The sequence below is a fragment of the Scyliorhinus torazame genome, chromosome 11 (assembly GCF_047496885.1).
Source record: "Scyliorhinus torazame isolate Kashiwa2021f chromosome 11, sScyTor2.1, whole genome shotgun sequence".
Lineage (NCBI taxonomy): Eukaryota > Metazoa > Chordata > Chondrichthyes > Carcharhiniformes > Scyliorhinidae > Scyliorhinus > Scyliorhinus torazame.
Genome location: NC_092717.1, coordinates 198378840 through 198392264, shown reverse-complemented (window position 1 = coordinate 198392264; position 13425 = coordinate 198378840). Strand labels below are relative to the sequence as shown.

The following is a 13425-nucleotide window of genomic DNA, read 5'->3' as shown; positions in this document are numbered from 1 at the left end:
GCTTAGCCATCCTCAGCTACGTGGTCCAGAACGGAATTCTGGACCCGATACCGACCGCATGCGCCCCCTCATGGAGCTTCCCCTCCCCCACTGCCCCAAGGCCTTCAAACGCTGCCTGGGGTTCTTCTCATATTACGCTCAGTGGGTCTCAAACTATGCAGACAAGGCCCGCCCACTCATACAGTCCACTAATTTCCCCCTGACTGCAGAGGCCCAACAGGCCTTCGCCCGGATCAGAGCTGATATTGCCAAAGCTGGAATGCACGCTGTAGACGAAACACTTCCTTTCCAAGTAGAAAGCGACACATCGGACGTCGCCCTTGCCGCCACCCTCAACCAGGCAGGCCCGTGGCATTCTTTTCCCGCACCCTCCATGCCTCCGAAATTCGGCACTCATCCGTCGAAAAGGAGGCCCAGGCTATCATTGAGGCTGTGAGACATTGGAGGCATTACCTGGCCTGCAGGAGATTCACTCTCCTCACTGACCAACGGTCGGTAGCCTTCATGTTAAAGATTGCAAATTGTATATAGTTATCCACCACCCCGCCGGACTCAATTTTAACAGGGGGTGAATGTGGTAAACCACTGTGTTCCTATATTAAGGGTTGTATGACAGAACCTGCACTACAGGTTCACCTGGGCCCCTGCATGCTAGCTCCGCCCAGGAGCCGGGTTATAAATATGCGTGGCCTTCAGCTAGCAGCCGTTTCGTCAGCTGCTGTAGGAGGCTACACTTCAGATACTAATAAAGCCTTAGTTTGAATCCAACTTCGTCTCCAGACAAATTGATCGTGCCTCACACAGTATGTACCATTTTCTCTGCAACTGCTGATGAAGAGTATCTGTGGAGCCTCAAGATTATCCAGCTCCAGTGGCTCCGTCGCTTTGGGCACTGCCGAAGCGACTTGTGGGCACGGTCTACATCTGGGGGATTGGTGAAGCCCTCTTCACTAACTAGCTCCCTGAGCATCTCTGCCATGTACTCCGTGGAGTTTCTCCACTCCGTTCCCTCCAGCAGCCCCACGATTCTCAAATTGTGCCAATGCGACCAGTTCTCCTGGTCGTTGACTTTGTCTTTCAGCCCCTTCTGGGTTCTGACCAGGTTCGCCACCTCGGCCTCGAGCACTGCGATCCGGGCCCCTTGGTCTGTGGCGGCCTTCTCGAGGTCCCTTGCTGACTTCTCCTGGGCATCCAGTCTCTGCTCTATATTGTCCCTTGTGGGGGCCGTCGCTACTTCCACTGACGTTTCGACAGCTGCTTGGAGGTCTCTCCTCACGTCCTCCCTGTGTCTCTGAAGCTCGGAGGTGATGAAGCCTGTCAATTTGTCCATCAGCGCCTGGATCTACACTGGGGCCTCTTTGGGGTCAGCCCTCCCTGGTTCCGTGCCTCCACGTGTGGCTGCCAGCTCCAAGGCTGAGGATCCCCTCCCCTCGTCTCTGCTGGATTTTCGACTTGGCGGCTGACTTTTTCCCATCTTGCTTGGCAGTGCGGTCGATGGGGTTTAGGGTGGGGGATTGCAGGTACATTTGGTGCCCGTGTGCTGGGTATAAAAAGCTAGTCAAAGATCTTACATGAGAGCCACCCTTCGTGCGACCGCTCAGCTCATGGCCGCCACGGAAAGTCAACTGCTGATGGAGAGATCTATCAACTCTCCAGCCTGTTGTCGAAATGACAAACTTTAGTCAATGAATATGGAAATTTAACCTGATTCTAAACCGTGCATACTTGGTCCATATCTTTTGGGGACGCTTTAGCTCCTCTGCTGTTAATTTGGATGTGTTTAGCCTGTGTAGACCTTTATTCCTAATTGCAACCTGACTTTTTATGGTTGCTTGTCTGGTTCAGACCCACCTGAATCAAGAAACCATAGCTCTGTATGCTTTGTATTCTAAACCTGGTTAATAGGTTAACTATGGAGGTGATGGTGTAGTGTTATTGTCAATGAACTAGAACCAGACACCTGGGCTCAAATCCCACCATTGCAGATGGTAACATTTGAATTAAAAACAAATGAAATTGAAAGTCTAATAGAGCCATTGTTGATTGTCTTAAAAACTCCAACCACCCTGGGTCTGGCCAACTCAGCAAGGTATTAGGTTGACTCTTAACTGCCCTCTGAAATGAGGCGAGCCACTCAGTTGAAAATAGGCGTGGGCAATAAATGCTGGTCCAGCCAGTAGTGCCCACATTCCATAAATTAATCAAAAAAATGCTGCACCCCAATTCAAATTGGGGAGTTTTGTGGACATTTTGGCATTGTCCCTTTGATCTTTAGTCCCTGGGGTGAGTATCACTGTAGCCGCTTTTGTGTGCTTTGCCAAGGCACTGCCAATTATAATTGCCACCGTATTTGGCCCAATTTTTATGACTATCGATCTGACCCATACCCTGGTTATCTCCTGACTGAGCTAAGCCGATGCTGGTCCTCTCGACGCGCTGTCCCGCTCACTGAATGACAGGCTTTGCATTGCAATCTCACCATGAGGATGCTTACCAGCTCTTTGCATGAGAACTGTATCTTTCGCGTCAGCTCACTTCAGTCTCAATATTCTCCAACACTTCAACTTTGTTGCAGTCCAAAACAAAAACACTAAGGGACGTCGCATGCCATGTCGCAAAATTTAAGATTGCTCACCATCTTATACCTGTTCTGAATCGTACTGTCTGGCTGAGAACCATATCATCCATGTCATTTATAAAGCATCACTGGTGCATATCATACCATGTTTTATAACGATATAAAGGCCCCAATCACTCAATGGGGATTGGGAAAACACCCTGTGTGTTCATTTATTAAGGCTCGGCACAGGGAGGTAGATATATTTTGGTATGAAGCTTGAAGACACCAGCAGCAGATCTGTCTATATGTGCTCTGCTTATAATGGAAGTGAAACTAAACTGGACTGCATGACACACTTCTTTCCTAATGATGTCATGCTCTGATCTCTGAAAGGCATATTACCACACAAGTATGAAGCATGACCAGTTGTATAGTTTCTCCAATGAGTTAACTCTGATCTCTGACTTCAGGGTAAAATGGTAAAGAGCGGGAGGACAAAAAGAAATGAACATAAATGCAATAAAGTAGTAACACTGTTTATTGAATTTGCTCGTACTCATGTATTTAATGTCAACTTAAATGCTGGGATACATATTTTCCTTTACATCTTTTTTTATTTGTTAATGCTCGTGCTCGGTTCTACCTGTACGTCGGGCATTATGGACCCTTTTAAATTTGTACAATTGAAACTTGGAAAAATAAAAATTCTCTCGAAAAACAAAAATCCATTCTTGCTCGCCTCCCAGCAATCTGTCTGAGAGAAACAATTGGAGGCAGCGAAGGAACCTGCCTCCCAACCCCCAGCCTCGACGTGGCCTTTAGAGTGGATGGCTGGAAGGGTTGGGAAAACCTGTTAACGGGAACAAAAACAAAGAAACATGCTCTCCCTGGAGAGCTACTTAGCAAGCAAAAAGATTGAACTTTTTATTTTGAAATAGCAATCAATGCTTTTCCCCAAACAGGTTATTCCCTTTTATTCCAGAGCTCGTGGCTCTCATGGAACAAAACGTCCCCATGAATAAAACAATAACCAACCACGTCCTCACCATGGCCATGGGTGCATAGCTCCTTGGGACATTAAATCACCTTCACTAATTTTTGTTCAATGTACGAGCAGGTCTACGTTGGTATTTTATAATAGTGGTGTCATCTGCAAAGTATGAGGAGGAAAGTTTTACAGGGAACAAACGTGACCCGTAGGAAGAGTGATTGATAGGTAGGACCTCTAACGTATGGATAGTCTGGGCTAGAACCAACAAGGGAGGTAGAGAAAACGCCATAGAACTGGATACACTCAATGAACTTCACCATATCTGCATGAGACCTAACCAGCTGAGAATCATGTGGTGCTACGTTTCAGATCTGATGTAAGTGCGTCTGTTTCTCTTCTTTATATCGACACTTTTAAAAAAATAATCCGTCATCTGTGGATGTTGCACGGTAAAAGGGAGAGAAATGAAAACGTCAAAAAGGCACCAGAGCTGTATCAATAGTCTCTGAAGTCGTCTCCAAAAAGCTTAGGCCAGCTTACACCATGTGCTAAATGGACTTCATACAGAAATTTTCCAGGACCGCCTGTTTGTAGGCCGAATCTGCCGAGGGTTTCCATAGAAACCGATAAGAGGTCTTAACGATCTGCGGCCTCGGCGCTGCCAGAGTCACGTGAATCTTTAGCTTTTCTTGTTCCCCATTTGTTGCCGTAGCCTGTCTCTTTTTTTCTTTTCTATGAGTCTGCCGGAAAAAATAATGAAGAAAACAAAGGATGACTAAGTTTATCAGCCCACTGTAAAAGACGGGTTTACTTTGCTTTGGTGCTCATCCAAATAAGGCATGTTAGTGCCATCAATGGAATACTTTCCATTTCACATGCCCAACGTCAGCATTAGGCATTCCTGGGTCAAATGAACCACAGCCATGTGCCCACCATGGCTCAGCGGCAGCACTCTCGCTTTGCAGTTAGCAGGTCCTAGGTTCAGCTTCCACTTCAGAAAGTTGAGCACAAACGCTAGGCTGACACTCCGATGCAGTACTGAGGGACTGCTGCATTGCCAGAGGTACCATCTTTTGAACAATATATTTAACTGAGACCTTGGCAGCGATTTGCCCTCTCAGTCAGATGTAAAAGAACCTACAGCAAGGTTTTTTATTTTATAAATTTAGAGTACCCAATTAATTTTTTTTCCAATTAAGGGGCACTTTAGCATGGACAATCCACCCATCCTGCACATCTTTGGGTTTTGGGGGCGAAAGACACACAAACACAGGGAGAATGTGCAAACTCCACATGGACAGTGACTCAGAGCCGGGATCGAACCTGGGGCTTCGGCGCCGTGCGGCAGCAGTGCTAACCATTGTGCCACCGTGCTGCCCTAATCAATAGCAATGTTTGAAGAGGAACAGAAGAGTTTTCCCAACGATCCGGCTAATGTTTATTCCACAGCCAAAACCCATCTGGCAATATACCACAATATTGTCTGGGAGCGCTTACTGAGCACAAATTGGTTACTCCGTTTCCTGGAATTTAGAAGAATGAGAGGTGATCTCATTGATACATATAGGATTCTCAAGGGGCTTGACAGGGTAAATATGGAGAGGATGTTTCCCCTCTTGGGAGAGTCTAGGACCAGAGGGCATAGTCTCAGAATAAAGGAGGTGCCCATTTATGACTGAGGTGAGGAGGAATTTCTTCTTTCAGAGGGTTGTGAATCTTTTGAACTCCCAGCCACAGAGAGCTGTGGAGGCAGAGTTCTTGTGTATATTAAAGGCCGAGATAGATAGATTCTTGATCAGTCAGGGATTCATGGGTTACGGGGAAAGGGCAGGAGGTTGGGCGTGGGAAATGTCGCATCAGCCATGATCCTATTGCACGGCGGAGCAGGTTCGAGGGGCCACATGGTTCCTGCTCCTATTTCTTTTTTTTTAAATTTTAGAGTACCCAATTCATTTTTTCCAATTTTTTAGGGGCAATTTAGCGTGGCCAATCTATCTACCCTGCACATCTTTGGGTTGTGGGGGTGAAACCCACGCAGACACGGTGAGAATGTACAAACTCCACACGGACAGTGATCCAGAGCCGGGATTGAATCTGGGACCTTAGCGCCGTGAGACAGTAATGCTAACCACTGCCACACCGTGCTGCCCTGTTCCTATTTCTTATGGTCTGACAGGACACAGTGACTACACTTCAAAAGTTAACTTTGGCCTTAAGGTACTTTAGAGCAACTTGAAATTGTAAAAAATACACAATGGCGCAATTCAGCGGGCACGATGTCCCGGGCACTGATCTCCTTGATCCTGAAGCGGGACAAGGATCCCCTGCAATGTGGGTCTTACAGACCGATTTCCTTGCTAAATGTAGATGCCAAGGTGCTGGCGAAGGTCTTAGCCACGAGGATTAAGGATTGTGTGCCGTAGATCATCGATGAAGACCAGACGGGGTTTGTGAAGGGGAGACAGTTGAACGCGAATGTGCGGAGGCTTTTGAACGTTATCATGATGCCGGCGAGGGAGGGGGAGGCGGAGATAGTGGTGGCGATGGACGCTGAGAAAGCCTTCGATAGGGTAGAGTGGGGGTACCTGTGGGAGGTGCTGAAGAGGTTCGGGTTTGGGGAGGGGTTTATCAGGTGGGTTAGGCTGTTGTATGAGGTCCTGATGGCGGGTGTGGCCACAAATAGGAGGAGGTCCGAGTACTTACGGTTGCACCGAGGGACGAGACAGGGGTGTCCCCTGTCCCCCCTGCTCTTCGCACTGTCGATTGAACCCCTGGCTATGGCACTGAGAGAGTCGAGGAACTGGAGGGGGTTGGTGCGGGGTGGGGAGGAGCATCGGGTGTCGCTTTATGCGGATGACCTGCTGCTGTATGTGGCGGACCCGGTGGGAGGAATGCCAGGGGTAATGAGGATCCTTAGGGAATTCGGGGACTTTTCGGGGTACAAGCTCAATATGGGGAAGAGCGAGCTGTCTGTAGTTCAGCTAGGGGACCAGGAGAGGGGGATTGACGAGCTCCCACTAAAAAGGGCGGAGAGGAGCTTCAGATATTTGGGGGTCCAGGTGGCCAGGAGCTGGGGGGCCCTGCATAGGCTTAACTTTACAAGGCTGGTGGAGCAAATGGAGGAGGAGTTCAAGAGGTGGGACGCGTTGCCGCTGTCCTTGCCGGGTAGGGTGCAGTCAATCAAAATGACGGTGCTCCCAAGGGCATTCGCGGCGATTTCAGGGAAATCCCCGAGTCCTCACGCACTCCCCGACTATTGTCGGCCTTTGGGCCGTCACGAGCAGCCAGCGGGGCCGGTTTAAAAACCGGCGAAGAACCCCGCGCGGGTGTCGGGGGCTGAGGCACTGGGTCCAGCGCGGCAGGTTAGGTTCCTGTTCCAGTGCCTCCCCGTGTTTAACCCGAAGGCTTTTTTCAGGCGGGTTAACAGGAGTATAATGGGGTTTGTGTGGGCGCGAGGGACTCCAAGGGTAAGAAGGGTGTTCCTGGAGCGGAGTAGAGATAGGAGGGGGCTGGCGCTGCCCAACCTCTGAGGGTACTACTGGGCCGCCAATGCGACGATGGTGCGCAAGTGGGTGATGGAGGGGGAGGGGGCTGCATGGAAGAGGCTGGGGACGGCGTCCTGTGTGGGTATGAGTCTGGGGGCGCTGGCAACGTCGCCGCTGCCGCTCCCTCCAAGGAGGTATACCACGAGCCCGGTGGTGGTGGCGGCCCTCAAAATTTGGGGGCAGTGGAGGTGGCATAGGGGGGAAGTTGGGGCCTCGGCGTGGACCCCATTACGGGGGAACCACCGGTTCACCCCAGGAAGAACAGGTGGAGGGTTTTCGGGGTGGCACAGGGCAGGGATACGAAAGTTGGGCGACCTGTTTGTAGACGGGAAGTTCGTGAGCTTGGGTGAGGTGGAGGAGAAGTACGGGCTCCCCCCGGGGAACACCTTCAGGTACTTACAGATAAGGGCATTTGCCAGATGGCAGGTGGCGGAATTCCCGCTGCTACTGCCACACACAGTACAGGACAGGGTGCCCTCGGGGGGTGGATGGGAGTGGGGAAGATCTCGGAAACTTACCAGGTGATGCAGGAGGAGGAGGAGGCCTCGGTGGTGGAGCAAGTGGGAGGAGGAGTTGGGAGAGGAGATCGAAGAGGGGACGTGGGCAGATGCGTGAACTCTTCCTCTTCATGCGCGAGGCTCAGCCTCATACAGTTTAAGGTGCTGCAGAGGGCACACATGACCGGGACAAGGATGAGCCGGTTCTTTGGGGGTGAGGACAGGTGTGTTAGGTGCTCAGGGAGCCCAGCAAATCACACCCATATGTTCTGGGCATGCCCAGCGCTGGAGGAAGTTTGGAAGGGCGTAGCGAGGATGGTGTCGAGGGTGGTAGGATCCAGGGTCAAACCGGGCTGGGGGCTCGCAATATTTGGGGTGGCAGAGGAGCCGGGAGTGCAGGAGGCGAAAGAGGCTGGAATTCTGGCCTTTGCGTCCCTGGTAGCCCGGCGAAGGATTCTCCTTCAGTGGAAAGATGCGAGGCCCCCAAGCGTGGAATCTTGGATCAGCGATATGGCAGGGTTCATGAAATTGGAGAGGGTGAAATTCGCCTTGAGAGGGTCGGTACAAGGGTTCTTTAGGTGGTGGCAACCGTTCTTAGACTTTCTGGCAGAACGATAGACATTGGTCAATGGCAGCAGCAGCTCGGGGGGGGAGGGTTTACTTTATTTTTCTTTATGTTATTTACACTGAAGGGTCTGAGGGGGTGTATACACCTGTTGTGTGATAAGTCGGGGTGTTAATGTTAATTTATTATTTAGGTACGGGGGGGGAAGGGTTTGGGGGGTTGCTTTTTTAGATTGTGTTTTCTACTTAACCCTGTTGGGTTCTTTTTTCTTTCTCATTTTGTTATTGATATTTTATGAAAACCTTTAATAAAAATTATTTTTTAAAAAAGCATTACATTCCTGTATCATAAAAGGGTCCACATGTCATTACATTCCAGTCCTAATAGGTTTAATGTGTAATTAATGCATAAATTTAGGTTCTTAAAAATAACACAAGATCTAAGATTGAGAAGCAGCAGCTCACGTACGGTGTTAGCAAATTGACCAGAAGGTTCTGGAGAATCGTAACTCAAGCCGGCATCGTCAGTTTCCTAAACCTGCGAGCTGAGTTGTGCATTAATACCAGTCTGTGTGACTTCCGGTGGCGTGGGCGAGCAGGGCGGCCGCAACAACAAGAGCTCCCGCCGGTGGCCGCAATTCGCGGCGATTTCAGGGAAATCCCCGAGTCCTCACGCACTCCCCGACTATTGTCGGCCTTTGGGGCCGTCACGAGCAGCCAGCGGGGCCGGTTTAAAAACCGGCAAAGAACCCCGCGCGGGTGTCGGGGGCTGAGGCGCTGGGTCCAGCGCGGCAGGTTAGAGCAGCGGGGGCGGAGCTACGATGAGGCTGAGGCAGCAGGCCCGAGGCCAGGGCACTATGTAGGGAGGGTGCTCCACGTCGGATGGCTCCCACCTAGGAAGAAGAAAGAAGGTTGAAGCCTGGTCCCAGGGGAGCTCTGGGTGAATACAGAGGAGAAAGAAAGAAGGTTTAAGGAAGTTTGGTGAAAGTTTTTTTTTTCTCTCCCCCTTTTTTAAAGAATGTCAGATTGATGAAGGACAGGAGGGTGAAAGGGGAGAGGAGAAAAGAAAGAAGATAAAAAACAATAAGCCGCTAAAGGATGCGAAGAGCAGCACCGAAGAAAGGAGGAAACGTGGGTTCGCCGCCGAAGGAGAAGACGCGCAAAAGTGTTGACAGGATGGCGGAAGCCGAACTGCAAGGCGGGACCGCACTACTTACGGTGGAGAACATGACCGAGGTGATGGCGGTGGAGCTGAAAAAAGTTTGTGAGGCACATGGAGGCCTTGAGGAAAGAGACGGTGGTCGTGTTGAGGTCATTGGTGGAGGAGGCAATCGGCCCGATGAGGGTGGAGGTGGCAAAGGCATCGGCCGAGGTGAGAGAGCAGGGCGAGAAGATGAAGGAGGTGGAGGAGGCCGTGTCACGACACAGCGACCAGGTCACCTCGATGGGGGATGAGCTGCGGAGGGTGGTGGAGGTTAACAGAGGACTCCGAGCAAAGCTGGAAGACTTGGAAAACTGCTCAAGGCGGCACAATTTGAGAATTGTGGGCTTGCTCGAAGGGACAGAGGGCCCAAGGAAAACGCAATACTTCGCTAAGAAGTTGGCGGAGCTGATGGGGAAGGGTGAGAACCCCACCCTGTACGAGCTAGACCGAGCTCATCGGTCATTAAGGCCAAAGCCCAAAGTGAACGAGCCGCCAAGGGCAGTAATTATCTGCTTTCATAAGTTTTGCATGAAGGAGAAGGTATTAAGATGGGTGAAGCAGGAGCGTGAGGTGCTGTGGGATGATACTGCGGTTCGGATCTACCAGGACTTGACGGTGGAATTGGCAAAAAGACGAGCGGCGTTTGGGCGAGTGAAGGCGGCTTTGTACAAGAAGTGGGTGCGATTTGGTGTGGTGTACCCGGCGAAGTTGAGAGTAACATATAACGCCAAAGACTTTTATTCTAAGACAGCGGAGGCGGCTGAGGCGTTCGTGAGGGCAGAAGGCTTGGGACAGACGTGAAGAGCGGAACTGGAAGAGAGACTGTGGACTGTGTTTGAGCGGCTGGAAAATGTACAAATGTTACAACTTTCTTTTTACTGATTTGTATTGAAATTTACTTCTCTTTGCATTGTTACAGAGTTCAAGTTAATGGCGTTCTGTGTTGCGACGGTTGAATGTTATGTTAGTGGATTGTTGGGTTTGTTTTGGTGTTTCTTTCTCTGGGACTAGGTGGAAGGGGGCAAGAGGTCTTGGCGGGGGGAGCCACCCGCACTAGCTAACTAAAGTCAGTTAGTGAACGGGGTGAGGTGAGAGGAGGGCTGCGGACGTTGGAGCCTGGATAGCAGGCTTCAATGGGCCTACGAGTCGAGCAAGAGGGGGTGGAGGGATGGATGTTGGGGGATGTTTTTGTAGGGGGGGTTCTTGGGAGGGGGGGAAAAGGGTTTGATGTTAACAATGGACAGGGGCGGGTCAGGCTTGTGGGGCAGTGCCCGGTGGTATGGTGATGGTGGATAAGAAAGGTGGGGGAGGGGTGAGAGACCTCCAGTAAGGATAATCACGTGGAACGTGAGAGGGTTAGGAGGTCCGCTCAAGAGGTCAAGGGTGCTTGCACATCTTAAAAGTTTGAAAGCCAATGTAGCAATGCTGCAGGAGACTCACTTGAGGGTGAAGGACCAGGTGAGACTTAAAAAGGGCTGGGTTAGCCAAGTGTTTCACTCCGGATTTGATGGAAGGGCTCGAGGGGTAGCGGTGTTGGTCAGCAAAAGGGTACGCTTCCAGCTGGAGAAGGTGGTGGCAGATCAGGGGGGTAGATATGTGATTGTGACAGGGGCACTGGAGGGGAGATTAGTGGCGCTGTTAAGTGTATACGGTCCCAATTGGGACGATGTGGGATTCGCGAGGAAGGTGTTTGGGGCTATTCCCGACATGGACACGCATGAGCTGATTGTGGGGGGGAGGACTGGAACTTGGTGCAGGAGCCAAGGTTGGACAGATCACGGCCGCGCTCGCTGTTCCCATCAGGGGGGGGCGAAGGCGCTGGCTGGGCTAATGGTGGAAATGGGAGGGGTGGACCCTTGGAGGTTCCTGCGCCCAAGGGAACGGGAGTACTCGTTTTTCTCAGCGGTCCATAAGGTATACTCGCGGATCGACTTTTTTGTGGTGGGGAAGGCTTTGCTGGCTGGAGTCAAGGGGTCGGAATACTCTGCAATTGCAGTGTCAGATCACGCTCCACATTGGGTGGATATGGTGCTGGAGAAGGGGGCAGCGCAGAGACCGGGGTGGAAACTGGATGTGGGGCTTTTGGGGAACCAAGTGTTCTGTGAGAAAATTGAAAAGGTAATTAAGGAATATGTAGGTTTCAATTGTACGGGTGAGGTGTCGAAGGCAGTTGTCTGGGAGGCCCTAAAGGCGGTATGAGGGGTATGGTAATTTTGTTTAAGGCCAGGGTGGACAAAGAGGAGAGGTTGGATCGGCAGAGGGTAATAGATGAGATGTTGGAGGTAGATAGGAGGTATGCAGAGGATGGGGAACCGGCGAGCTGGAAAAGAGGAAGGAACCTCAGGCGAGCTTCGACCGACTGTCCACCAGGAAGGCGGTGCGCCAACTGAGACGAGCAAGGGGTGCAGTTTATGAACATGGAGATAAGTATGTTAGCAGGTCAGCTCCGGAGGGAGGCAGCGGCAAGGGAAATTCTTCAGGTGAGGGTTAGGGCAGGGAAGTTGGTGGTGGCTCCAGTGCTGATTAACAAGGTTTTTGAGGAGTTTTATGAGAGGTTGTACAAGTCAGAGCAACCCGGGGGAGACCGTGAGATGCAGGAATTTCTAGATGGGTTGGAGTAGCCGAGGCTAGGGGAGGGGGACAGGGCTACATTAGAAGGAGCAATAGTGGAGCAGGAGATAAAGGATGCGATTGGGAGGATGCAGTCGGGGAAGGTGGCAGGGCCGGATGTGTTTCCGGTGGAATATTATAACAAATTTAAGGATAGGTTGGCACCCCTGATGGTGGAGATGTTTGAGGAGGCGATAGGGAAGGGGGTGTTGCCGCAAACCTCGGGGCAGGCATCGATTTCCCTGTTACTAAAAAAAGATAAGGATCCGACGGAGTGTGGGTCGTATCGGCCCATATCACTTCTGAATGTGGACGTAAAAGTGTTGGCGAAGGTACTGGCGGGTAGGCTGGAGGAGTGCCTTCCGAAGGTGATAGGGGAGGATCAGACGGGGTTCATGAAAGGGAGGCAGCTGTTTTCGAACACTAGGAGGGTTTTGAACGTTATTATGGCACCGGCTGAAGGGAAGGAAACAGAGGTAGTTGTGGCATTGGCGTCGAGAAGGCGTTTGATCGGGTAGAATGGGGGTACCTGATGGCAGTGCTGGAGCGGTTTGGGATTGGACCAAGGTTTGTGAACTGGGTAAAGCTATTATATAAGGAACCGAAGGCGAGTGTCCGCACAAATAATATCAGTTCGAGATACTTTTCTCTCCACCGTGGGACGAGACAGGGATGTCCTATATCCCCCCTGCTGTTTGCACTTGCGATTGAACCATTGGCCATCGCATTGAGTTGGAAAGGAATAGTGCGGGGCGGGGGGGGGGTGGGGATAGAGAATAGGGTGTCCTTATTTGCCGACGACTTGCTGCTGTATGTGCCGGAACCGAGTGCGTCGATAGGAGGAATATTGGAGCTACTGCGGGTATTTGGGTCTTTCTCGGGTTACAAGCTGAACCTGGACAAGAGTGAGTATTTTGTGGTGTCTCGGCCGGGGGTGGGAGCAGGGGTGGGGAGGCTGCCATTCCGTAGAGCAGGGACTCATTTTAGGTATCTGGGGGTGCAGGTTGCCCGGGAGTGGGGGAGGCTTCGCAGGTACAACATCACTAGTTTGGTGGGGAGAGTCAAAGCCGATCTGGCAAGGTGGGATGGCCTTCCTCTGTCACTGGCGGTTAAAATGAATGTGTTGCCGCGATTCCTGTTTATTTTTCAATGCGTATCGATTTTCCTGCCAAAGTCTTTTTTCAGGGAGATTGGGGGAAGGATTACCTCATACATATGGGGAGGGAAGGTGGCCAGAGTGAGAAAGGTGCTGCTACAGAGGGGAAGGCAGGCAGGGGGTTTGGGTCTCCCGAACCTGTTGTACTACTACTGGGCGGCGAACGTGGAGAAGGTGCGGAGCTGGGTCAGAGGGGTTGATTCTCAGTGGGTCAGAATGGAGGAGAGTTTGTGCAGGGGGTCGGGGCTGAAGGCACTAACAACAGCGCCGCTCCCGATAGCTCCGGCGAAATATTCAG

General features: G+C 51.2%; 1 protein-coding gene across 4 annotated transcripts in view; it reads right to left on the bottom strand.

Annotated features, from left to right (window-relative positions):
- Positions 1-3082: 3082 nt before the first annotated feature.
- The window catches only part of LOC140385753 (1-phosphatidylinositol 4,5-bisphosphate phosphodiesterase gamma-1-like), a 439770-nt gene continuing 429427 nt past the window's right edge, over positions 3083-13425 (bottom strand). For all 4 annotated transcript variants that reach the window (XM_072468226.1, XM_072468225.1, XM_072468227.1 and 1 more), the window contains one exon: positions 3083-4291. In XM_072468226.1, coding sequence (XP_072324327.1) covers positions 4231-4291 — 61 coding nt within the window. In that variant the 3' untranslated portion in view covers positions 3083-4230. The remainder of the gene's footprint in view (positions 4292-13425) is intronic.